This window comes from Erithacus rubecula, assembly GCF_903797595.1.
Source record: "Erithacus rubecula genome assembly, chromosome: 1".
Taxonomy (NCBI): Eukaryota; Metazoa; Chordata; class Aves; order Passeriformes; family Muscicapidae; genus Erithacus; species Erithacus rubecula.
The window spans coordinates 19,039,941-19,067,199 of record NC_136658.1 but is presented as its reverse complement, the minus strand read 5'-3'; the positions used below and the strand labels follow the sequence as shown (position 1 = coordinate 19,067,199).

Genomic DNA, 27,259 nt, shown 5'->3' with positions numbered 1-27,259 from the left:
CCAAACCACTATCACATCTGCTCTCTTCCTTATTGAATACCAGTGGTAACTGAACTAATGTTTCACTTAACTCATCTTTGTAAAATATTCTCAACACCCTTGAGGAACTCCTTTTCAAGGAGTTACACTACCCACAAAAAGCAATGTGAAAACTCTCGGTGATTACATGATTGAATTTCCTGAAATTCTCAAGTTATTAAATATATAGGGAATACCACCATCTATACAGAAGTATTATTGGAAGTATGATATCTTTTCATAAACACAAGTATTGAAACAACAACAGAAACTACCAGAATTAAAGAAGAAAAAGGGACGGAAGAAACCTCATGATTATTAAATGCTCCTCTTTATTAGGGACACCAAAATTCTTCTGCAAGACCTTCCTTAAATACCTAGAACTGAAATTATTCCCTGTGTTCAGCTACTGAAAATCCCCTCTGCTGATCACCTTTGTGGTTGCAAGATTTGTTTGCACTTAGCAGCAGTGGAAGTATTGCAATTGTATCCAGTAGGGAAGAGGAATGAACACAAAAAAACCCAAAATCACCAAAAAAACCCAATGGACAAAAAAAAAAAAAACCAACCCAAACCACACAGAGACCACACAAATTAAAATGTCTTAACCTTTTCTATTCTAATATTTTAAAAACTCAAGCTTACACATAAGGTATATATAGCATCTGTGTATGATCTAAAATAATCCAAAAGGAAGCATCTTCATAAGACTGTTAGTGTCGTAGTCCAGTTTATCTATTATTCTCAATGCTTATCATTTTTAAAATGTGCAAGGAACTAATGACTACTTATTCTAAACTCTCTCAAGTTATTCTCGAAACTTTGTATTTTCAGCTCAAAACATTTTTCTAGTTATTTTCTAGGTATGCTGCACTATACCATGTAATGTAGAGAAAAATACAATAAAGACATCAGAAAAGCAAAAATGGTACAAATCCATGTTACCACGATGCTCTAGCTGATACCCTGCATGACCTTGAACAAATCACTTAGCCGTATTCCCACCAAAAATGGAGAGGGCTCCAGACTCTTAATAATGACTGTCAGACCAAAAAAATGTTTACAGAGCAGCTTGCAGTCATCAAACAGAGGGCTCTGCAAATGGAAAGTATTACAGCATATGAGATGTTCTAGCCATGTGTTTAAAAAAAACCAGAAGAGCAGAAAAAAGAACCTTCACAATCATGACTAGGCACATGTTCCAAACAGAAATGCAACTCCTGCTTCTAGTGTAGCTCTTTGATTTTTCATTACTTAAACTTGATAAATACTATGCCTATAAACAAGAAAAATAAATCAGAAGCTCATCCATACAGGATCAAATAAAGGCTGCTGAAATGCTTTGCAAACTGCAGGCATGACAAAGTTCTTGGAAAGAGGCAGTATCTAGTCCCAGATTTCATTCTAATAGCCAGAAGTTACATTTCTAGATGCCAAGGTATTTTCTGCAGGTTTTAGTTACCTTTATAAATTAAGTGATAAAAGGAAAATAAAAACAATGTGTGTCGGGTCAGGATGCAACAAAGCACATATTAACCATTGATTTCTCAGATGGAATTAAAAGCTCTTGCCTTTTATTTGCACATGAGAAATTAAGATAACTCAATATTTATTTGCAGATGAGAAACCAGGATATGTTTATTTGCAGGAAGAGAGGGGATCACTACTTGAAAGTAACCCAGAAAGTTTCTTGCTCTTCTCCTCCTTGATAAAATTTGGATGAAAGAATAACAAAATCATATGCCACTCTTTCCTAGTGAAATACTTGCTCAAACAAACAAAGAAATACATTCATGATTACAAAGGGATGCATAAAACCAACCCTAACTTGTTTCCAAATGCATACAAGCAAAGCAAAAGCCTACTATCTTCTCCATAATTATTTTTCTTATTAAAAAATCAGCTATATCTTTCATTAAACATCTAAATAAATAACATGAAATAATCTCTCCACGTGTGAAATTAACAATTAACCTCAATAATTAAAAGCATCAGAGTGCCAAACTCATTGGTTTCTGCAAGCATTCATCCATACTGCACATCTGACAGTGGTTTCAAAGAAAATCTGGATTGAATAACATGATTCAGATGTGAAGAGACTGACAATAAACAGCATTTTAGCACTGCTCAGTCATAAACCAGCATGGTTTAGTACTGCATGTCCACAATAGGAAAAATGAAACGGCTTCTTCCGAGAACAACATGCTGGGTCTTTGACCCATGTGCCTGCAATGAAAACCAGGGGAAATTTGTTTTCCTGATTTCCCCTGTTCCTCACAGCCATACAGAATCAAGTATAACTGCTAAAAAAAAAATCCCAAATTGCTTTTAAAATCTTAGAAAAAATTTTAATTACTTACCCACTTTTGTAACTTTAAATAAAATAATTTTATGATGTTGTTGTTTTAAAAGAACAATGCTCACACAAGAACTAAAAACAAAGCCATAAAAGACTTTTCTCAGAGATACTAAGTAGACTGGATGGCCTATGATAATGCAAAAGCCACTTAGTGCAAGCATGTCCTGATGCTAATATAACTGATGAGCCTACCCATGCAAGGGGTACAGAGCTCTGGGAAGAAAACACAAAACACAACAGCTTCTTCCACATTTCATAATAAGGGCCTTTCTTACCTCACTTCAAATTCCTACAGGAAAGGGTCTTTTGTCAGTTTCCAGAACCACTAATTCTTTTATTAAATGTATGAAAGAATGAACACTGTAACTAGAATCACCACATTTCTCAAGGCTTCTAGGCTATGGCAGACACATGAGTTCATCCTGCTTTAAAACAAACTTCACAAATGCAAGTATATATCACAACACTATTAGCAGATGGTGATTACAAAACATGTTGGAAGGAGGCTCAGGTGTGCTTAATCATACAGTTAATAAGAAAAGCCAGATTACTAAGGATATGTTACCAGAAAAAGGCACAATTTCCAAAATTCAAAGCTGAAAATAATTTTCAGAATAGAATTTGAGCAGATTTGTCAAAACCAGCAAGATGTGACAAAAAAGAGAGGCATAGCTGTGGACTTTTCCCATTCTTATACTCTTTCTCTGGCTGTTATAGATGACACAGAGGAGTAGGTGGTCAATGGTCAATGACAATACATTTGCTTCTCAATGCTCAGTAGAAGCCAGATACAAAGAAGTGATATCCATTCACAGCCAGTCTATCCATGTGACTGATGGTATGATCTTTTTATTACTTACTTTTTTAACAGCAGTCCTTTTATTGTAAATGTGGTTTATGCAAATCTTATTCACCACAGATACAGATTTATAAATTACTCTAAATTACAGTGCTGTAATGCGACAGTGTTGACATGAAACTCAAGTAGTGTAGGAATTTCCAGAGGCACAATGCCTAGTTTAATTTCAGCTCTAAAGCAGATTCCCTTTGCACCTTTATGTTACTCATCTGCATTTCTTCCTCTCTAAACCTGCCTCCCAAGATGATGCTGAAAGTTTACTTAATGAACGTGAATCACCTTAGCACTGCCTCCTGAAATCCAGATATAATCAATATTGAGCCAAAGCTTTATTTGGGCAAAAGCTTCATTTGAGGAAAAGTGTGCCTTCCATTATGCCTGTCAGAAGTGGTCTTACAAAAACAGCAAAAGCAGAGCTGTGCTGTATCTCTGCCAAGAGGTCTGTCTTTAACTGTTCAGCCACAAAGGCTGCTTAGCTTTCCTAGAGCCACACTCTGACCCACAGTATCACATCTTCTCTGCTAAACAGCTCAAGCTAGCAATGCACGACACAGCAGTCAGGTGATAATCTGTGTGCACCTGCCTTTGCAGCCCCAGGTACAGAGCAGAGACATCACTGGTTGTGAGCATGCATCCTCTGCCAGGAGTCACCTCTCCTCAGAGGATATGTTTCCCTTTTCCTACACACAGGCAAAGGTCAACATTCCTCAAACTCACCTAGCTGCTTGCACGATCATTCTCAAGTCATTTCCATCCAAGACAGATTAGCACAGATGAGCCTCCTCAGCTTTTTTGCTTGTTCTGACCAAAATAAGCCAGAGAACAATTGCAGCTGAGAAAGTGGGTATGAGAAGGCAGAATTTTGCAAGAGATGTGGTAAACTCTTGTAAGTGACCAGCACACCATCAATCAATGCCCAAGGACTTGTTTAAATTATGCAGCTGCCAGATGTGCTCTTCCCTGTGTCATTCACAAGACTCCACAATCATGAGACTCCTTGTATACCTGATTTGATCACCTCTATGTCTCTGTTCAAGTAGTTTTGTATGCTGTGATCCCAGCTGGTTTTGGCATCAGTATCAAGAAAATAATTTCAGGCACATGTACTTGAAGAGACTGGTTTTTTTATGTAACATGAAACAGCTTTACATTATAGAGCAAAAGGAAGGGGAAGCTACTGGAAGTATTCTAACTGCAAAGTGTCATTAACTTTCCATCTGGTCAGCTCCTGGCAATTCCAGAAGTATCACAGCAGACATGTTCATGTCCCACTTCCCTGTTCGTTCTCATGACAGTCATCATCACCCCCTTTAATTTTTGGCCATAAGGATCATTTCAGCATATAGCCCAGGATAAATAACCTCACAGAATATTCTCAGCCCTTAAGTACAGAGTTGAGAGACAGCTTGTGGATAAATGTCCAGTTTTAATGACAAGATGAAATGATGGAGAAGCTGTTATTACTCTCAGAAACAAGCCATTCCCCTAAGTTCCAAGAGTATTTTCTGCAAGTAAGTGTCAGGAGAGAAGCTGCCAACAAAACAAAACAAAACAAACAAACAAACAAAAAAAAAATTAAAACCGCATCAGCCATTTAATACACAGAAAAGAATTAAATGGCTGTTAGTAGTAAGTTCCTCAAGATCTGACTGTTTCTGTACCAGATATATTGCCAGATCCATTAAAGAAAGTGAGGACAAAACCAATGCATGTGCATGCATGTGCCCGGACACACACAGTGCATGACAGCCACCTCACTCTTGGCAAGATTGATTTCAACTATGATAATTGCCATCCTGGAAAAGAAATTATATTCAGATTTGCAACTGATAATTAAAAAACCCCCAAACATATATTAACACAAGACAAAACATGAGCATCTTACAACAACTATCTGAAATGTACCACAACCTGTTGGCTCTTTTTACTGATATTATGTTACAATCAAGACATTACAGGCCCCCATAACGAGCAGCAAATCAGACACTCAAATGTTCAGTTAATGCTTTTGCCTTATTCTAGTTGGTTAAATTTAGTTTCAGTTGGCAATTTTGCCAGGTCAAAAAACGAGCAGATGAACTCAGAGATCCAATCTTTCCACTGTACATATAATTCATTAGCAAACTGGTACACACTTTCCATCCATTTACATTCACTGCCACCAAAGCATTGCAGGGGTATGAACTCCTTTCCTCTTTTCCCCTGAAGCAACAGTTCCTTCAAGTCTCCAAGCCTCATTACCTAAACTGAATATAGTTATAGGACAACTACGAGCAGCTACACATCTAAAATCAATGTATTAGTCAACAATTGATTATATTAAAAATGTGATACTCATTTGAGAATATCCTTAAAAAAACTCCTAAGAAATCCCATGACTTTTTATGAGTCTTCTAAGCTGTAATCAATTTATAGCATAGAAACTGAGTCAGCTGCTATATAATCAAGGCTCCTCATGAGAAGTACAGCTTTGCAATGACTCAAGGTGTATTGTTCTCAACCTGCATGAGCCTGAAACACTGCAATCACTACCAAGGGCAGCTCACAGAACCTTCCCACTAAAATCCACAGGAAGGTATTTTCACCTTCCCCTCTCAGTCAGAAATTGCTTTGTTAGAAAATGCAGCCTGCCCTCCTTTGCCACAGCTACTGCCTTCCAACTACAATTCCCACCTTTTGATATCACTAGGTAATTAAGTGCCTCCAGTTTAACTGTGATATGCCTTTATTCTTGTTCCCTCCCCAGTTTGCTGTCAGGCTATGGGGGCCTCGCCTCAAGTAGTCTTGACACCTCCACTGAAAGACTCCCACGGCCCTGAAATTATGTTCCCTTCTTAACATGCTCAGTGAGCTTGGCAGGAGAGATCATATTCAGATCCAGCTTTCTTGGCCCTTCGCCCACAAGTCCAGATCAGGAATGGTGGCAGGAAAGGTCCCTCCTCTGTAGGAAAATGCAAAATCCTCCTGTGCAAAGTTTCCTTTTGCATTTGGAATAGAACTTGGTTTAAGGAAAGGCAAATTTTTCTATTCAAATAGGAAAGAAGCAGAAAATGCAGCATATATGAGTAAAAACTCATGTGCCTGAGAGTTCCCACTCCTAGTAAATAATTTTCACCTGCAGTAACAGGCAGTGCAGATCCCACCTCTCTCCTTTTGTGTGTGTGTGTGTGTGTGTGTGTGTGTGTGGTTGGGTTTCTTCCCTACTTTCCCTTCCCCCTTTTTACATTTTCTTCAATTATAGCATCAAAAGAAAACTAAGATCTTTCAGAGACATAAATGAAGCATTCCTGCTCTGGAATGGCATCAGCATCTGGACACCTGGCAAAACATAGTTCAATACCTACCCCACCTATTTCTCATCCCCCTGACAGCAAGCATGAAGAGTCTTGCCTTTCTTCTTATTTACCAACAAGAATTAAAGCTGAGTGTTCAGAAGTCCATTTCAGTAGGTTTCATTCTGGTTACATTACAACAGATCGCTTTGATCTGGGGGGAGGGAGGAGGAGAAGAGCAGAGCACATCTTAAGTTCACAAAGCTAAAAGCCAACATGCACAAAACTGAAGCATTCCAAAGTTAAAAATAATCATCTTTAAACTGCAAGAGCAGAGCTGTAATTTTGAGCAGTACAGCATGACATCACAGTTTATGTGGGGCCAGCTCAATAAATCAAACTGTGCCTAATTAGAGATCATACTGCAAATCTACATTATCTGGACGAATAATTAAAACAGGACAATCTGTAACACAAGCCAGATATGTTTACTAAAATATGTTTTTTTTCAAACTTTTATGTTCACTACGCTCACAAAGCTTTCACATTTAGTAAATTATAGACCCCATAGCTTTTATTTTAGGCTGACTTCACTTTCAAGGAATTCTTCAATTAACTTTGTGTTGCTTCAAGCTCTTCATCTAATGAGAAAACAATCTGTGGTTTCTTATTTCTCCCAGTGCCAATGGCTGCCCTCCATGTTTGACTTGCAGACTTACTGTCTTTTTAGAGCCAGGATCTGTTTGTCTAAAATCAGTCTAGTTGTCATAGTATTTTGACAAGTCCTCTATAAAAGGAGAACAACTTTGTGGTGGGTTAACTGCTAAGAATAATGAAGGTTGTTCTCACAATCTCAACAGGAAAGTGCCAAAATTAAGGAACACACACCCAGAGCTGAAATCCCTGACGACCTCAGTTGCCCTTCTTTTCCACCTACTCCAGTTTTTGCAATTTCTACTTTTTTCAGTTGTTTTTTTCTAAAATGTGTGTTTTTCTCAAATCTAGAATCTATGATACACTCAAATATTTGCAGCATAAAAAAGGCCCCAGTGCTATCAAACATTACTATCTGTAGATGGTAAGGACGCCTCTGGAATTGCTGGAAATACTGTGGAGACTTTGACTATCAGTTACTGGGTAGATAATGTCAAAATTAAGAGCCAAAATGTTTAATAAAAAGCATGAGCTGAACAAAAGGGATAGGATTCATTCCTAAACTGTACATTTTTCATCCTAGAGGTTGAGAAATTTGTGTGAAAAATTTTAATCTCAGAAATAAAGAACAGGGGAGAGTTGGCAGCTCTCCTTCTTTTTCCCTTCTGATATTTGGCTTGGTAAATGGACCAACATACAGATGTTTAAAAGAACTCTGAAGACAATGAGAAGCAAAATGTTTGACATTCTTAAAAAAGAACTATGCAAAAATAAGAGATACGTTTATTAGTGCAGTATTTTGTTGTGCAAGAAAGTATCATTCATGTCTTAATGCACAGATTTTAGGTTAAAAAAATCCAGGGGGTTTTAAAGGAATCAAAACACATTGAATATTAAATGCACAGCACACCAACATTTATAAAGATATGACAAATGAATTTCCCTCAACCATAGCCACCACAACCAGCATATCCTTAAATAGGAACATACCTTTCCATTTCAATTCTTTGTTACAACAAATATGCATTCTACTTGTCATTTTTTTATTTTTAATTTAAGACTATCTTTGTGGCCAGAAATATTATGACTGACCTCTGTTAACTGCAAGCATTCAGAGCCATAGCCATTCCAATTCCCTTAGTGTCCTTAGTGCACAGCAACATTTCTCAGAAAAAAACCAACAACCCTGTAACTATTTGGACATACTTCTGAAAGCAAGAGTGAAAATTAAGAAAGCAGCCTTCCCAAAGATGTATCTATTTTTGAAATGTGTGCTTTTAAAACACAATGCTTATGGAATGAACTACTTCAGTTCTCTTGTGTAAACTTGTACAGATTGTTTGCTATTGATCTTTTGAGTCATAGTTTGGCAGTAAACTGGTATCTTTGTAGAAAGTGTAAGTACTGCAGAACAAGTGATGTAATCTACATCCATACTTTTTTCAAGTTAAATTTATATTTCTAAATAAATAATCTGAACGCCATAGTTCATTTCTTCCCAAGATTAAGAGCTTTATGATATTGAAGACCTTCAGGAGTTTATCTGTAGGAATGTCGCTCCTTTAAGTCACAGGACAGAACTCAGATCAAAGAAAGTAACATTTCTTTCTGTACTCAAATGTAGATCTATTAACTGTTTTCTCAACCGAATGACAAAGTGACTCTATAAAACCAGTGCAAAACCTCATATCAAGGAAGTGAAATCTAGGTTTTTTTTCACAGTGCATTGTTCTTTCCTCCCTGCCCCCAAACTACTGTCCATTCAGAAAAAAACACACAGAAGGGGAAAATGAAAACTGCGCTGTAGCTGGGCTATCCACATGGCCCTGGCTTGTGCTGTGTGTGCAGTATATATACATGCACCGCATGCTGATGTGGCCCAGGGCAGGGACACAATGTCCAGGTTTCTGGTCCCTTGTGGAGCACGTAGCACTGCATGGCAGTTGGACACGAGTGCAAAGAACACACGGAGGCGGCAGTGACAGAGCGAAACTAACGCAATGCTCCAGACAGGTAATTAAAGCTGTGCTCAGCCTCAACTCTCAAATATGGTAATTCTTCAACCAACAAAAGACATTGCCAGGAAAGGACAACACTGAGTGAGAGAAAGTATGTAAGCAAGAGCGTGTGTAGGACATGGAGCATAAGTGCTTTCCCCCTTTCCTCTCTCAAGTTTCTCCCACAGAGAGCCACCCCAGAGGCCTGAATCTCTTCTAAGTCTGGTTACTCTAAAAATAAGAACATAGCCAAGGCCAGTATAGGGAGAACAAGTACAGGAATCACACCTTTTAAATTCTAGATCAATGTTTTCTTACCTCTCCGAAGCAGTGATTGATGCCAGCTTTCTCACACCTTTTCCTCACACTCATGGCATCAAGTGCCACTACTTGTCTACCCTATTGTCTTTGTCACACTGCTGCCACCTGAGAACTAGTTTCATTGGGAGCTGTAAAGATTAGGACAAACACCATGCACCCTCCTCTGAGCAACAACAAGCTTTGACTCTAGAAATACAGCATCTCAAACTTTTCATTCAAGAGCATCTCTAATGACACTTCAGAAAGAATGGCAAGGAAAGACCATATTTAAGACTTGAAAAAAATTAAAATTAATACAGCTTGCAGTGACTTTATTAGAGTCTGAAGCCCACGTAAAATCTGTTCGAATAATAAGCAAGAGATTTTTGCCTTGCATTACACAAAGGATCAGACTAGATGACTACAGAGGGTCCTTCTGACTAAGCTGTGACAATACATATGCTAGATAATTTTAAAGACCAAGATTATTTCCCAGTATGAATTACACTCTTTCTTATTTTAGTTTTGATCTTCCGAAACCAGACAAATCCCAAAGGAATATTATGCACACAGCAGCCCAGAGCCTGCCTTTAGTTACTGTCCAAATTACATACTTTCTGACCAAGGAGATAGCAATACCTCTGTTTCCATTAATTCTCTATTAAGAATCACAGGATTCAAACTGTTGATTTCCAGCATTACCTCATGCTGGGCCTCTCACCGATTAATTAAAACTGTATATGTATAGGAAAAAGAACAAAAAAGCAAAACTGCAGTAGTTTGAACCAAGAGTGTCCCTGATAAAAGAAATAGGCTGCTGTTTCCAACTCCTTTCCATAGGTTGATTGTGAATTGTAACCAGACAAAATCTCCTTCTTCAAGCTTCCAGAAATTGGCAAACATGTCTACTGCACAGGAAATCATATTTATAGTTGCATTACTTTCCACAATAAACCAATTCTCTTATAATCAGAAGTTGTCTCTAGGCTTGCTAAATGAAAGATCTTTTCCCTTCAGACTGCAGCCTCTTAACAGGAAGCTTCCAAATCTACAGTTAGTAATGGCTGCAGAGGGAAAAACAGTTCAGTACAGCCCCCACATCATTATTACACAATAAACACATACCAGGCTTTTTTATTTCAAAAAGGAAGAAACAACTCTGAAGTCCTGGTATTGCAATGTGTGTTAATTACCCAGTTGAATTACCACGTAATTTTCAGTGTGTGTTTAGCTGACCTACTTTTTATCATCTAGCTTTAAATTCTTGGATATAGACAAAGAGCTTCTACTATACGTGCTTTATTATATACTTGGGCAGGGCCTTTGAGTATGCAGGTATTCCACAAGAAATCTGAAGCACTTCACTGCTCATTTAAGAGAAATATGTTTCAAACTTCTCCAAATTACGACAGATGACAGTTAATAACTTGCTTGTATACTTTTACAGTCATCCTGCATATGGAAAATAATTAGGAAAAACCCAAACACCTACTTGAAATTTTCAAACTCTCTTGCAGCAAATGTATCAGATATTTAAAAGGGCACAGCACTAGCTTTGGCCAAGAATTCCCCCTCCTCCCTTAAATACAGAGATAAAGAATACTATTATGTAAAGAAAGATAGAGAGATTAATACTTTACCAAGCAGAAATTCTTCAAAACCAAAAAATCACTGCAAAACTCATTCTTACCTAAAATTAGAATAAAAAAGAGAGGAAAAGGTAAGAAAGATTACGAATCATCCCTTGGAACATTACACTTTCAAAATAGGAAGAATTCCTGAACAAATCTAAAGTAAACAAGTACATGAAAACAGGAAATTGCAATTTCTTTGAAACAGTAATTAACCTTATGAGGGAAACCACTTCTAATATAAAATAAGTAAAAAAGGAAACCATTTTACCAGAGGGAAACCTGCCTTGAAGCAACATGACAAGGGAATATAAAAACACTTTGCCTGAAGTGATGGGTCTCTAAAGAAAATTAGAACAATTCTGTAGTAAGGATCATGCAGACACAAGCTTCAAATAGGTAATTTTTAAGGTTCAAAGAAGAGGCTGAAATTAAGAAACTTTTAAACACAGGACTCAAATTTAAACTGAATGTAATCTCAACCATTGCCACACATGAACAGGAAGATTTTGAAGGATATCTATCAGGCTAAATTGTTTTTGCAATCATAGCTTTCCATGCCCAATCCTTGTTATTTATAAATAACTACAGCTAAAATAAGCACAAGCATCATGGTGCTTATTTCATTATATTAAATGTTAATCAGAAATGAGAAAACACAAAAAAATCAGAAACTTGAACTTTCATCAGAAGATGATGCTTTAAAAAATTTGCCTAAGGAACATATATACAGAATGGAAAACAGATCTAACATTCAGAATGTAAAATCATTACTTTTAGATAAAAACTAATTCTAAAATCTGAAGTATTTTTTACTTTCATTGCTTGCATTTCTTAAATAGTTGCAAGTGAGCAGTAGTCCTCTTGTATTTATTCCAGTTGAAGAAGAGAAGTTCATAGTGGTGTAAGAAAGTTATAAATAAAATAAATATCAGAAACAGAAACATTTTTTCTTTCAGATTTTAAGTCAACTATCTGCAAGTAACAGCATTTCAGACTGTTCTTATTTGTTCTTGTTTATTACACTGGTGCCCTTTGTGGCTTCTTGTATTTTAGCAACTGGAATATACACAGTAAAGCTAGCAACACCACAGAAGATTAGCAAAAACAGACATAATAGGATTTTAAAAAAACCACCACAGAAAAGACCAAGCAGCTCTACAAACAGTGGAACCAATGTAGTTTGGCTTTCCATGAATTTGTGTCTTATGGGGATTTGGAAAAACGTGAGTAGGTCCACAAGCTCACATCAAGATATCTCTCTCCTCCCTGGGAAGCCACTGGAATTAAATTTGCTAGAACTTATTATCATCAAAATTGTTTTCTCAGCTTGTCCATCCCCAACACTGGGAATGACTGCCTGAAAAACAGATAAAAGTCCTTCCTCAGTGACAGAAGTATCAGATCCACTACTTTTACACAGGTTCATTCCATTTTTACTAAGTGGCATCCAACTAAGAAGACAAACTCTCTTCATATCTGAACCAGCTTCTAAAATACTATAGCAGGGTTAAGTTTTGTGACTTCTTGTTATCTTTTTCATGCATTTAAGAGACTCACTACAAGAAAAAACTTCTATATGATATTAAAACAAATTCTCAGTCAGCACATTCCAATATTTACATACAAATGGGATTTAGTATATTCAGAAATGGGAAATATTTGTTATAGAGATCTAAAAGAAAAATACACCACCTATGCCTCATTACCCGCAGAAAACAAGTTATTTTCCTATCTCTCCTAAAGAGATTTGGGAAATGGAAATTTCCAACGCTAGAGAAATGGCAGAAATAACATGTACAAATTAAGAATGTCACAAGGTTGCACTCAGGAAGCTTAAGAGGTTATCTCTGGAAACACCTTCTCAAATGGAAAAATGGTGGCAGCAGCAATCATGGGAGATGAGGGAAAATCAGGGTTGTCTATATAAACAAGACAAACTCACCAAACCCCAAGAGGAAATTTAGAGCAGGAATGAAGGAAGATCTCTGACGGTAACATTATGCACTTTTCTCATGTTGTTAAACCAAAGAGCAAGAGGGCACTGAGAAACCCTCTGAATTACCCTGTTGTTGTCTACCTGCAGCAGCTCAGACTAAGGGCTCCCACAGCAAGCCAGGAGTCAGGCAGCAACAGCCCTGGAAGGGTTTTAAAGTACAGACTGTGGCATATATGGCAAAAATAAAATACTCAATCTTCACTGTTTTGGAGACTTCAAAGGACTTCTTCTGAATATGTAAGACTCTAATGTTGCCCTTTTGAATCCCTCCATGCACGGTGATCTTTGGCCACACAGAAGATAATAACTACTGAAATGCCATGATGACCCTAGCAAGCCTTTGAGAAAGGTACCTGCACACAGAAACACGTGATGGGTGACCTTGGTGTTATCAGACAAGGTCTCTGAAGCTGGACAACACACCACAAATGCCAAACAAAGCAGAGCACGTGCAAAAGGCACAGTACTCCTTAGGTAAACCTAGATTTAAGTAGCCCACTAAATAAGACTGAGCTACAGTTATAGCCATTTAACCCACTTATTTTGGCTTGATACATTTTATATCTGGCTACCTGAGCCAGGAGATTGCTGCCAACATCTGTTTCCTGCCTCTTGGGTCCTTCCTCAGTCAGAGCTTCCTCTGGTTCTGTGGGCTTGCCTGAGCCAAGGAGCCAGACAGAGCTTGCTCGTTCTCTCTTCAGGGCTGTCTGCTGCTTTGTGCAGCAAGAGGCAACCACAACCTGATGAACTGGAGGGTGGAAATGTCCTGCCTCGTCAACCTGTACAAGTGAAGGTGCAAATTTTACACAGAACAGTTACTTTTTACACTTCAACTTCATTCAGCACCTTTCAATTTTGAAAGAAAACCAAACCAAACCAAACCAAACAAAAAAAAAAACACAACAAAAAAGGACATTTTAAAGCTTTGTTTGATTCATAGTCTAGTTGCAAGCATGAAAGGAGTTTGGGTAAAAAGCAAAAAATCAGTTCTACAGCCAAGGCACTGGCTATTTCACCAGAAGAAAACAAAAGCCAGAAATACCATTTCACTACTCAAACTGAAAGACAGATTCTAGAAACACAGCTTACATAAAGGCACGTGTCAAACAATATGCTTATTTTTTGCCTAAACACTGACTCACTGAATAAAATCTATGTTACTCTTTTATGTAAACAGTTCCTTTAAAAGCATGAAAATTAAATACAGACAACATTAAGCTGAACATGAACTTTTGCCATCCCCATTTAGGCATCTGGGTAATTATAATCATTAACTCCATTAGCATATGCTGCAATGTACGTAAAATATGTTCACATTGCATTAGAGAACTTTAAGATATTTTAATGATAGGTTTACAATTGCACCTTCTGAGATTAACAGATCATAGGATGCTTGTTTTCCTTTAAGACATGTTTGCAATATGTAATGAAAGTGCACATAAAATTTTACCTCAGGCATCTGTATAGCCTTTATTAGAAGCAGTTGAGCCTTTTAGAACTAAGTTGGGTTGGTTCTGTTTCTTTTGTCTAAATTATTCACTTTGACCATTCTTTTCTCTTAAGACAATGTTATTTCCAAGAAATGTCACTTTTCCACTTATCAAGGTTGTTTTCATTCTACACAATGCTATGCTCTCAAGTCTTCATTTTTGAAAATTTCAAAAAGTAAAGGGGATGATGCTGTGCTTGTAAAAACATTCTTTAGTAACAAAATGAGTCTCAAGGCATTTTAGGTTTCCCACAAGACATTTTTCTGTCTATCATTTTAGAACTTTTTCCCACACATTGTGTTCCTGATATAGGCTTTGGCAGGTTGCAAGATATGAGCTGGCTGGAAAATGATAGCCTGCTTTCAGCATATTCTTTTACAGTTAAACATTAAGCACTTCTTGCACAAGATAATTCAGACAGCAGCTCACACAGAGAAAAGGCGACAGTTTCAGCTGAGGAAAGCTAAAGGCATGAAGGATGCCAAAGACTTTGTGACAGTTCTATAGAGAAAACAAAAGAATCTTGAAAAAATAATCAGCATTACTTGAAAATTCTACACTGACTTCATTCTGGTCTTTTCAAAGACACTTGAGAACACATGACAGTTAAAGGACATGCATACACAAATAGCAGAACAAATATTGTCTGCAGGTACATTAAGCCAGCCCTCAATAAGTGAATGATGAAGGCTTCAAAGTGTATCAGAGAACATGCCCATGTTTTCATACCAGATGAATTTCCCAAGTGCTTAATTAAGGAATCAATAGGTGAACCAAATTTGATGGGAACTCTCACACCTGCAGCCCAAGGAAGTTTCAAAAGCCGGAGACAGCAGCACAAACTTGCTGTTTGTATTTTGTAAGCTTTTATCTATACAAATACACAAGAAGAAACAGAAGACTACTGACAGACGGCAACTGACTCACGTCCTATTGCAAAGCTCACTAATGTCAAAACACCACCACTGTTAAACCCATGAACCTGAAAAAACTTCAGCTGATAAAAATCAGAATTCATGTAAGGACAGAGAAAGTTTCTAAAGCTGTCTGGATCACAGATATCTAAGGGCACTTTTCATTTAGCCACATGGTCAGCTATCTGCAAAAAGGGTATTGAATGTTTCATAAACAGAGTTTAAAACAAAAGTGCTTCTAATCAGATCTGGCAGGAAAGGGAGAAATGCATACATAGAATGAGGTAAGTGTGATCTTGCCCAGCTGAAGAACAGGGAATGGCAGAGCTTCAGGCCATGACTCACACAGACACTAAACAGTAGAAAAGCTACAGATAATTCTCAGGTAAACTTTGCATGAGCCACTACGTCACCCCTCTCTACCCTTCCTGCATTAATCATGTCATTAGTAACCTGACGCAGCCCAAGAAGAATGTCTGATTTACAGGGAGCAGAGCAATGCTAACAGAACAAACCCTTTGGCAGGGCAAAAAAGGAAAGACCAACCTAAATTTCATTTTAGTTTGAACCACACCCTAAAAGAACATGGAAACTAGGAAAAAGAAAAAACAAAAAAAAGGTATCTTCCCACCACGAGATTACATACTTCATTAAAAGTTCCTGATGAACCAGTTACTTAAGAGTACAAATACAAAGGATTTGCAAGAGTGCATGGATAAAAATCCAGCCCTAACATGTACCTAAACAAAGCAAAGGGGGTGGGGGGGAAACCCCCAAGCTTTCTTTTGAAGTTTTCACCACAGTTACGTAATTTCCATGTTACTCTAGGTGTTTTCAAACATCTTTTATAGTGCACAGTTGGGAACCAATTCTACAGTGAGTACAAAGTGTACTGTTGGGAAAGATTCATTTCTCAGCCAGGTATCTTGGTTACTCCACTAAATATAAAATAGATAAGGGCAATCACCGTGGCAAGTGAAAAATGGAAAAATTCAGAATTTATTTTTTAAATTATTACTCACTCTGAATTGATAGCAGTTGCTTTGATAAATGTGGCTATAATCTACATTATTGTATATGGCTATTTCACCTTAAATATCCTGTATATGTAATGGTCACTTGAAGGAAAAGCAGATCACTACCATTTACTCTGAAGCAAATAAAAAACACCCTGTAGATTACCTTAAAAGCAAAATGGAATTATCCGTAGTTTCTTGAAAAAAACTAAATTATCACCGAAAATAAGGTGTGCAGGTAGTAGCAGCTGCTGTGTTAAAATTCAGGTCTGCAAAAACCATTTCATAGTAGCAATTTCCAGAAGAGCACCACAGAAAATGTGTACTTAAGTCTAAGTGTATGGCAAACTCACTTCTTATGATGGTATTTTGTTGACTTTCTCATGGCTTCATCTGTTTCTAAGTGTTCCTAAATAGACTGTCTACTTTCTTGATAATGCCTTCCCATTGAACACTCTCTTTTCCCTCATTTTCTTCTCATTTTATTTTGGCAACAATTCTGTGAACTGCCAAATTAATTTCTTACCTTCATGACTTCGACCCACAGGGTTGCAGGTCTACTTTCCATCTTAAAGCAAAGCTCTAGAAATTGAAATCTCCTTTGTCTTTGACCCTCTACAACAGCAGAGCTGAAATAGCTGAAGTGTGTAATCTCAGTTAAAACCAGCTAACCATTTTGTTCCTACTCATTATTAATGACATCCTTTTTGCAATATTAAAAGTAGTGCACAAAATATGACCAATTGTATAGCCAAAATGGTAGAACAATAATCACAATATTAATGGAATGCAAAATAACAAAGAAAATGCACTTATCTTCTCAAACCAGTTTGGAAAGCCTCTCCATCATGCCATGACACTAGCCCTATAATAGAAATTTTAAAAGAGATGTTTTGAAGGTTTTCTAAACTTATGTAAATGGCATGTCCCTTTCTGGGATTCTGGCTTTAAAGCCAACAATAACTTGAGAGAAGCAAAAAATTCTTTTGTCCCTGGTAGTTGTTCAATGTCATGTGCAGGAAAACACAGATAACCCCAAATCTGAAATAGGCAGTAATCTGCCTTAGAACTATTCCCTTTCTCATCAGTCTTTCTGAAGGTCAGGTAAAGACTATGTGGACAAAGTGAAACAACTCTCAGAAGAGTATCTACATTGATAAACAGGGTTTGCAAAACAGTAGGTGTCCGTGCTTCATTCAGCAAGTGTTAAGGACAGTTTCACAACTTAGGTATATTTTGGGAGGAGTTGGGATATCTGGCTTGTCTTTTTTAATTTAAGATCTGAAATCAAAGAAAAGATTTGGAGATACAATGCCAAAAGCTTAATGAATATTCTGTAGTGTATATAAGCACCCTGGGGAAAACCTGCACTCAGATAAACAACAGATTCCATCTTCCCATGCCCTAAGGAATATAAACCAGGCTCACAGTTTACACCTAATTCAATAGTGGCTTTTAAAACAAACATATTTCAGACATACCTAGCAAATATTCCTCTTCTCACTTTGCATCCAAAACTTTCTCTTGGAAACAAAAGGCCTCTTCCTTGACAAAGATTTCACAGATATCTTCCAAATCTGCCAACAGTTTGCATTACATAGTACACCTAAAAATTTTAAACTGACCTTTGTCCCCTCTGAGAAAGCTGTCTGTATGGCCCACACACACTCAGCAGAAAGCCAAAGCTCACAGAGAGTCTTTCAAATACATTAGGTATCTGTCCCATGGGGAGAGCCTGTGCGTGCCTCCACACACACACAAAAGCATTAGAAGAGCTTTCTGCAGTGTTGAATAGCCCACAGCACAGATCTGGGTCCTCAGAGGCTTCTGTACCTTCCTCTGTGGCACTGCTTCCTTTGCCAGTATGGGCTGCAGCATGGCAAGGAGGAGGAACACACAGCCCACTAGGGCTGCACACCTGCTGAAGTGAGACTGGAAGCTGCACTTTGCTCAAGGGAACATGCAGTGGAGCTTGCATGGCTATTATATACTCCTTGCAAATGCACAGTTTTCTGGGGGTGGGAACTGAATTTCACGCCTTCTGACAACTTAAAAATCTATCCCTAGTGAAGAAAAACAAAACCAAAGACACAAAGCAGATAATGGCTACAGAGACTCCAGAGAACGTAATGACTGTAACAAAAGGCAACAGCAGTAGTGTGACAAGGGCTTATTAATGGGTCAAAAAACAAGCTCAAATGACTCAGACACAGAATCAAATCCCAGCAAGATTTCCTTAAACCTCCTTCAGAGACTGCAGGCCTTCATGCAGTTTGTATCCAAGCTCCGTTGGGATTGGTAAAAAGAAGGCCTTTCACCCCTTGCTCAGAAGGATGCCTTACCAAAGCAGGGCAGCATCACTACCCCCCTTAGCAGAGCAGAAACAGGCTCAGAAGAGTCAAATGGTGCCCTCTGAAAGAGAGGCAGAGGGTCAAAGCAGAACATACACAACTCCTACCAAACTGCCACAGGTGCAACACAAATGGTTTTCTTGGAGTGATTGTAAGAATTCTGTCAGAAAAGGATCAAGAGAGCTTGTACAACTATTCAAAAGGCACATAAATAGGCTGTAAGTGTGGAGAGAGGTGACAAAAGTGGAGTGATTTAGGTATTTTATCCCATTTGTTCAAGGGGCAATCCTCAGCACCCTAAACTACAGCCTTGCTCTTTGGAAGCACTACCTAGCCTTGCCACTATGAGAACTTTCATGCACGCTATGAATACTTTAATATTTCCTTTTGGTTGTTAATTCATATGTAGGTGTCGTACCAAGTACACAAGAGAGAGCAGGATGTTGTGATGTTGAGCATTTCTATGTTTCACAAAATTAACACCTTTAACTCATCTATGCCAGGCCTTATCTCAATTATCCAACTTAAAAAGCTCAGTAGCAGGAAGGCTACAACATTAATTTAACAAAAAATCTCAGTTGCCTAGATTTAAAAAAAAAAACAAACACTGAGTCAATTCAGAAATTCTACTCTTTTCACCAACAAATCCACAGATTTTCAAACAAAGCTTTCTAAGCAGTAAGACAATGTATTCTTTGATGTTCTGTGTGTACCATGGAAGAGCCCTTGATGGGGACAATCACAACAGCCAGGTTTTAGTTTCTTTCAGAATATCAAAACAAGTCCCAGATTCTTCTGTACATTTGATAAGGAGGTAAATGCTTCAGCTGGATGTCTAAAGATGCAGGAGAAACATCAGACTATACTGAGATCAAAAAGGGACAGTCACAGAACTGGCTGGAATTATGGACTGTCCAGAAACAAAATCCACATTTATTGGTCAAAACCAACCCAATATACTTTGAAGAAAAATACAAAGCAAACAAAAAAACCCACCCCTTAAATAACATAATTTTACATCACTATTACAAGAAAACATGTTAATTAAGTTCCTTGTGGTAGATCTATGAAAAGCCAAGGAGACAGACTGATGAATTGACATTATTTCTCATACACTGCATTGCTAGATAATTTTGTAAGGTGAATATTTACACTGCATCTCCTAATTTTTTATTTTTTATTTTTCTTACAACAATTAGTAAAACAGGATCCTGGTTTTATCTCCCTCATGTCTAAGTCAATAACTGTTTGGTAATTACAAAAACTTTCTCCCTTTTGACTTTGAGAATGAATTCCCTGCTTCACTATCAAAAATTCCAAATTTAAACAAGAAAGCCACTACAGATCCAACATTTTGTGCCCCTAGCATTTAAAAGCAAAGATACGCAAAATCTAAGTGACAATGCTGGGCATCTGTAATTTTAAAAACTCAAACATGCTTCTTTTGTTAAAAAGTGCTATGGCAGCCTTTTTGGTGTTTGTTATCTTATTAAAATAGCCAATAGCGAAGTGATCAAAAGGCACATTACCTGAAAAAGTTTGAGGTGGATAATCATGGGAATACTTGAGATTACCTGACATTGACATGGAGACAATGCATAACATCCAAAAAGCAGTGGGAAATCAGCATAGCCTAGTAGAACTTGAGAAATCTAAGGGTTCAAGAAAAAGTTATCCAGAGCACATGAGCTAACTCAGACTAACTGGTGCCTTCTCCCTCTTCTCTGTCATTACCCATCAGTAATAGATGGTTTAATACTAGAAATGTATTATGCGGTTTTCCACTCTTGGCAACAACTTCCAGAAACAGCAGACAAATCTAAAATATAATTCAGTTTGAAACAACTGTGTGTGCATACCAAATGAATTGATACCATCAAATAACAAAAAACATGTCTTCCTGCATCTAAATAATCCCATTTTCCTTCATTGTCTTTTGTTACATCCTCAGATCATCTTCTAAAAGCACAGATCATACTTGTTTCATTCCTCAGGATGTAGCAGGGCTGAGTTCAGCTGCACTCAGGTCTTCTGTCCACTAGCCTGCCTTTATCTCCTCATGCAGCTCACCTGAGGTCCTAGGTCACATGTCTATAAAAAAAAGCCCAACCTCTGCTATTACACCATTCAGCATCCCCATGATCCCTGGCCATGAGCTACACTTTTCAAAGTGCCCTTCAAGGCCAGTGACCCAGCTTCACAAACAGGTGAATTTCCAAAGAGGAAATTACTACACGACTTCCAACAGCTAGAATTTGTTCACTCCCAACCAACATAAATGAGTATTTTTTAAAATGACAGAAGAGTATAGAAAAAAAGTACAAAAGAAACAAGTTTTTAAATGAAATAAAGATCAGAGGCTGAACAGCAGTGCTTTATTTTAATATTCCTACAGGCATCTGCTACACTTTATTTCAGTTAATCATATTATCCATGTGCAACTTTTTAAATGGTAAAATCTTTATTTCATCTAGTTTAATTCTTAATAAATTATTTTATAAAAATTATCAAGCTAATGCTGAAATAAGGACCTCTGCAATCTAAAGAAAAAAAATCTCTCAAGCCATATTCACTTATGCTTGCTAAAAAAATAATCATTTATGCTTGATTTTTACTGCAGATTCATACTATAAGAAGCACAATTCTGGAGACAACTAAGAGGAAATTTAGGGAAAACAATCCCTAACTATCAGCAGAAGAACTCTGAACTGGTAGGAAATATTTTTATTTGCATGTTTTTACATGGGTACTTCTGAAAAATATAAATAAAATACAAGCTCTCTCATGTCAGAGCTTTTCAGTACAATGAAAATAATAAGAACCTGTACATACAGGACACTTTTTGCAGGTAACTTGGTAGATTGACTAGTGACAAATGTTGCATCTTTCAAAGGTAAATTCTTTTAAATTCAAAGTCAGAGAATGCATTAGGGGGAAAATGAGACTTTCTTCTCCCTTTTCTACTAAGGAACTCAGTTGATTAGTGAAAAGCAAATCAGATATCAAATCAGTCTCTGAGCATAAAGTAAATCGGAAAACAAGTAGATTTTTATTCCTCCTTTACCACTTTTTCAAGTCAAAGATATCCCTTAAAATAGTAAACAAAACTATCAAAACTTATGTGAAGCACCCATATACTTAAAAAGTAGGTTCATACAGCCACCAATATCATTATATTAAACATACAGTGATTACCACAACTGCTTTTGCCATTTGTACATTAGAACAACAAGCGATGTTTTTTCTGGATTGAAATTATGTTTCTGTAAACATATTCCAGAATTTCACTGTTTCATTTCAATTAATATGGATCTTACAGTAAGTGGCCCCAGGAGAAAGCACATTTCTGATGTCTTTGCATGAAACACATACCTTCCTGAAACACTTCCTGCACCCGTTTTTGGATATTATCACTGTTGTCTGACAAGAATGAGGTCAGCTAGGATTTGTAGCAATACTTCACAGCAGCTGTCCGGCATTTCTTTGAAACTCCACAAGCCTTTAACTCCTTAACTGCCTCACCAAAACAGACATGGAAATCTTGCAGGAAAACTGGAAGAATTGTGACTTTTGAATAGTTTCAAAGGGTTTAACAGAGGGAAGAAAAATACTGAGCTTTTCAGGTAAAAATGAGCAAGATCGTGAAAGAGGGGTGAGAACTTAAGAAGTGTTACAACCTTTATGGCAGCCAGCCCAAACCAAGGATGGGAAGGAAAGGCAACATGATATATACAGAAGAAAGAGACATACTGTGTTTGAAAAACAGCAGAGAGACACCCAGGTTTAAAACAGTCAGGTTTATCAGCATTCTCCCACAGTGAGCCACTTGGCTGGCTCTCAGCAAATAAAACTGTCCATTTGCTCAGTAGCACCAATAAAACTGCACTAAAATTGTATAAGCAGCAAGAGTACTCTGAATTTGCACAGAACTTAGTTAGAGGGTTACACAAAGTTCCATCCCCAATACCCTCACAAAACTTCCTGAGATTTTAAAACTAGCTGTCTCAGGTCAGGCTGGCTGTCAGAAATCTTTTAAATTCGTACAGGAAGCAGCATTTACACAATCACTAGCATGAGCTCACTGCATGAATTAATCTCTCATTAGCAAAAATTTATTTGATTTGTATCAATCATGCCTATATTTCCATTAAACAAGCCAAAATCTGCACCCGTGTTATACTGGCTGTGGGAGGGCAGACAGAACAACAAAGATGCAGGCTTAATGGTATTTGGCACACAAACTTTACTTGTATAAAAGTTAATGTGTTTAATTATTTTAAAGTTCCACTTCTGGTGTAAATTTACTTGCTACCAGTTGCCTGAACTGCCTTGGCCAGAGTTTCCCTTTGAGCAGCTTTAAGATGACATAAACTTAACATGTCACCAAACCCAAGTTTCTTTGCCTTATTGGTTTTCCACACCTTGTGTAAGGTCTGTGGAGGAGACAAGAACAGCTGAATACCACACCACAGTCTCTCCAATTCAGGCACCAGAAAAGGCTCTGAGAGAACTAGGAGTGCAAAGTATGTGTTAAAAATGCTCTGACCATGCAGCACAAATATCCTGACAAGAGAAATATCCACAGCTTCTTACTTTCCTTTTTCACTGTGTTTACAGGTGTTGCACACATCTTTCCCCTTTATGTCCAGTGATCCCAGTTTGCATATTCTTCCAAGAACACTGTGATGACTTTGTGATTTAAACCATAATTTAGTTACAACATAAAGGTTGGCATAGTTTTAAAAGACCAGCATTCCTCCCTAAGCTCCACGCTGCTCACACTTTGCAAGGTTTTGGCAGCAAGTGACTCAGCTCATCTGTTATCAGACTGTGAAACACTTCAGAATGTACAACAGATCTAAGAAAGCATTTACAAACTCAACTTGGGGGAAGAAAAAGATGCAAAACCAAATCTTTCACAAAATTGAGTCTGTGTTACGAAAGTCCCTGTATGCCTTTGGCAGCTTCTGCTCCTACCTGAGGCAGGGCGTACCCATATGTAATGTATGTTATACATGTGCGTGCAGGTCTGCAGGACAACCTCTGTACTTCCTTCCAAATGGCAACTTTTCAACAAGCAGTTGCCACTGTGCACCTTATTGTGTACAGCAGCTCAAGCTAAAAGCTGAGAAGCAAGTCAACACACAAAAAATTGGCCCAGCAAACCAAGCAAAACACAAAGAATGAAAAAGTAAGCAATTTCCAATCACTTCACCTGACTCATGAATTAAATTAACAAATGCTCATGAAGGAAATAGCATTCAAATGAATGTTCCTTGTTCTATCATGACAGTCCCTGATGAATTTAGTTACAATGATTAGAGTAAATATGTATATAATTTTATTATACATAATTGAAAGATTATAGAGGGAACCAATTAAATTATAATAGACCAGAAGTATTTTGGGGTTTGAAACAATTGCAAAAGCTCACATACTCCTGGAGACTCATACAACAATTCAAATTACTTGGTCTTGAGTACATAACAGCCCAAATACAAGCAACATGTTCTTTAGGGACAAATTATCTTTGCTGAAATGGGGAAAAGCTGCCCAATCTTACAGGCAGGTTACAGGATTGATTCTAGTTTATGCTTACTGATGAATCATTGACTTCATCTTAATCTAGCTTTAAGTGCCTATAATTGGCCATTCCATAAACTATTGTGAGACACATGTACAAGCACCTTAGTGTAAAAGGGGAGAGGGGTGGGAAAGAGAACATGGGAAACGAGTTAGGAAGGCTTTGTGTGAAAACCCAGTCTAAGAGACACAAAAGAAAATGCAATCAAAGAAACTCTAAGAGCTCCAGCTGCTTTACTTGATACATGCAGGTTGAAATGTTCACAGCAGCCTTCAGCAAAGTATCACCTATCCTAAAAGACTTGTAGTTTGAGGCATGTTTGAATGTTTATTGGTTCATTCAGTTGAACAAAAGCAGACAGGAGAAAGAAGGAAGCCTGAATCATTTTGCCAAAGCTAACAGGAAACCAACCCCTGACAGTCTTGGTGCAGATTCTGCTCTGGAAATATAAGAATCAGGAAATATAAATAGGGAAAAAAAATTCACAAAGTCTTACGAGGACTGCAAAATAATTTCCACAGGAATGCAAAGGAAGTCGCATCCCTTGTAATACCTTAAACTAGATGGAACAAAATAGTGGAAAGTAACCCAAGGGAAAAGCCAATACTGGCAAGTAGACAGGTTATATGGAATACATTTTTATCTTGCATCTCTGAGTTTTATTAACATTTTTGTGGCTCTTGAGGCAGCAAGGTAGGAGCTTTGGTTTCTACTCCATAAACACAAGCCAAAAGCCTCCCACAGTTCCATTTGGTAACTTCAGCTTAACATGCTCAAATATACACAGACTTCTGACAATGATTCAATTTCCCACTCAAACATAAACTATGCCAAAAAACACCCAAGATTATTTCAACTAATAAACACTTGGTTACAAAACATGTCAAATCAACTTGGTCTCTACATCAATTTAAAAGCCTCTTACCACAATTGCTGCCTGAACCATAGTGTGCTGCAGGAAGCACCAAGAGAAAGCAATAATTGATAACATTCTCAGTGCACCTCTGACTGTCAGCACTTCTGTGGCTGCACAAGGCTTAGGACCCTGCACTTGGACGAGTGATTCTCCTGCACTTGGCGTGTGCTTAAAAATCATTTTAAGGATGTCAATGTCTGATGCCTGAAGACTAGGATTTGAGATTAATACTGTGCTAAAATTAAATTTTTAAAACAAAATAGATCAAAGTCCTGTATCCTGCCATGGTGCAGTTTCAAAGCCCTCTCAAAAAGCTGCCCTCTGATTTAACCTTCATAGACATCTCTTCACAAGAAATACAATACTTCAAAACATATACAATGTTATCCCAACTTAATACAGATGCTGTTCAGTAGCATATTTATTCTCTTTATAAAACAGTGACATTTGAACTTCAGATTTTTCCAAGTTCCATCCAACTCCCCTACTAAGTTTATATATTGAGTATTAAAAAGACAGCTGAAGGAAAAAAAAAATCAAAACACGGACAGAAATTAAATACAAGGTAATTTGTAATATGCTGGATTTATAGATCCTGAAATTGTGTTCTCCAGATGGTTATTTCCAAATTTTCACAGTTACATATTTGGTATGGTTAGCTCTTGCCCAAGAGGCTTTTCCAATCTAAGTAACATCTCTAACAGACCATTCTGATGAGCAATTAAAGAAAAGTGAGGCAAATTTCCACCAGACAGATGAAAGAAATACAGCAGAAATGTACATCAGGTAAAACACTGATTGGAAAATCATCCCCAGTAGCCACTATAGCAGCTAAAAGCTGGTTTTCCTGATCAGGACTGAGGCATATTTCAGAGGCTCTACTAGTCATAAAAGCAAGCCTTCTTCTCCACAACTACCATTTTGAAGCTAACCATGAACAAATAAATACTAAATTTGCTCAAAACACTTGAGACAAAAGTTCTTAGACAATCCAGTTCAACAGAAAACACATGTATCCAAACACAATGTCCTGTTCCCATATGTGTTTTCTCCTACAGAATGGTGACATGAGCTAAAATTTCATTCCCACTGAGAGATCTGTTGACTACTAATGGAAAGATGAATCACTCTTCTCAATGGAAATAATGACTCGTGACAGCAATTAACTTCTAGTGTATAAAATATTGCATGGGCAAAGTTAGCCTGACTCCCTACTGCAAATAATTAATGGATTGCTACAAAATGTATTTCACTACCTAGGTGAAAAGATACTGGAGAACTAATAGTCTAGAGTCTCACCTGTGCTACAGGAAAAATGTACCAGGAAAGCCAGAGGCTGATCCAGTTAAAAAGCCTTTCTGACAGTGGCCAAAAGCAGATGTTTGCTGAAAGACAGCAATGGGAGTGATCCTTCTCCTAGCATGCCCTCAGCTGTCACTTAAGGATTTAAGCTGCTTTCACAACATACTTCTGAACTACCACAATTAAACTGCTGCTCTGTGAATTTCCTCAGTGAAAGCACTGACACCTCTGGCCTCAGCTGTATCCTGTGGCACTCACCTCACTGGTTTAGCTACATGCATCAAAATACTTCACTTTGTGTCAATTCTATGGCAAACTGATGCACTGAGTGTCCCCCATCATCATCCTGTGAGCAAATTACTATTTCCATTTACTTCATGGAAATAGTTACTTCACTTTACTCAGGATGTCTGAGCCCTAAACCATGTGTCTTTTACAAATCTTCTTTCCTATCTCCTGTTTGTCCCAGGAGATAAGAGTGCAGGTAGTCTGGTGCTACTTTACTTTTTATGAAGATAGAGAATCAATGCATCCCATACCCAAAATATGTTTGCAGAAAGGCATAATGATGTCTTCTGGTTTAGCTTACCTGCTGTG

At 37.6% G+C, this 27,259-nt stretch overlaps 2 protein-coding genes across 4 annotated transcripts in view; one reads left to right on the top strand and one right to left on the bottom strand.

Annotated features, from left to right (window-relative positions):
* Positions 1–27,259, bottom strand: part of CMSS1 (cms1 ribosomal small subunit homolog) — a 218,045-nt gene that overhangs the window by 94,134 nt on the left and 96,652 nt on the right. Inside the window, exon 1 of one of the 2 annotated variants that reach the window (XM_079311512.1) lies at positions 8,255–8,289. The exons of the other annotated variant lie outside the window; for it this stretch is intronic. Coding sequence (XP_079167638.1) covers positions 8,255–8,273 — 19 coding nt within the window. The 5' untranslated portion in view covers positions 8,274–8,289. Of the gene's footprint in view, positions 1–8,254; positions 8,290–27,259 lie in introns of those variants that run through there. 2 annotated transcript variants of the gene reach the window in all.
* FILIP1L (filamin A interacting protein 1 like) overlaps positions 1–27,259 on the top strand; it is a 183,902-nt gene that overhangs the window by 63,273 nt on the left and 93,370 nt on the right. The window contains exon 3 of one of the 2 annotated variants that reach the window (XM_079309418.1): positions 21,481–21,571. The exons of the other annotated variant lie outside the window; for it this stretch is intronic. The gene's annotated coding sequence lies outside the window, so the exon portion shown is untranslated. The remainder of the gene's footprint in view (positions 1–21,480; positions 21,572–27,259) is intronic. 2 annotated transcript variants of the gene reach the window in all.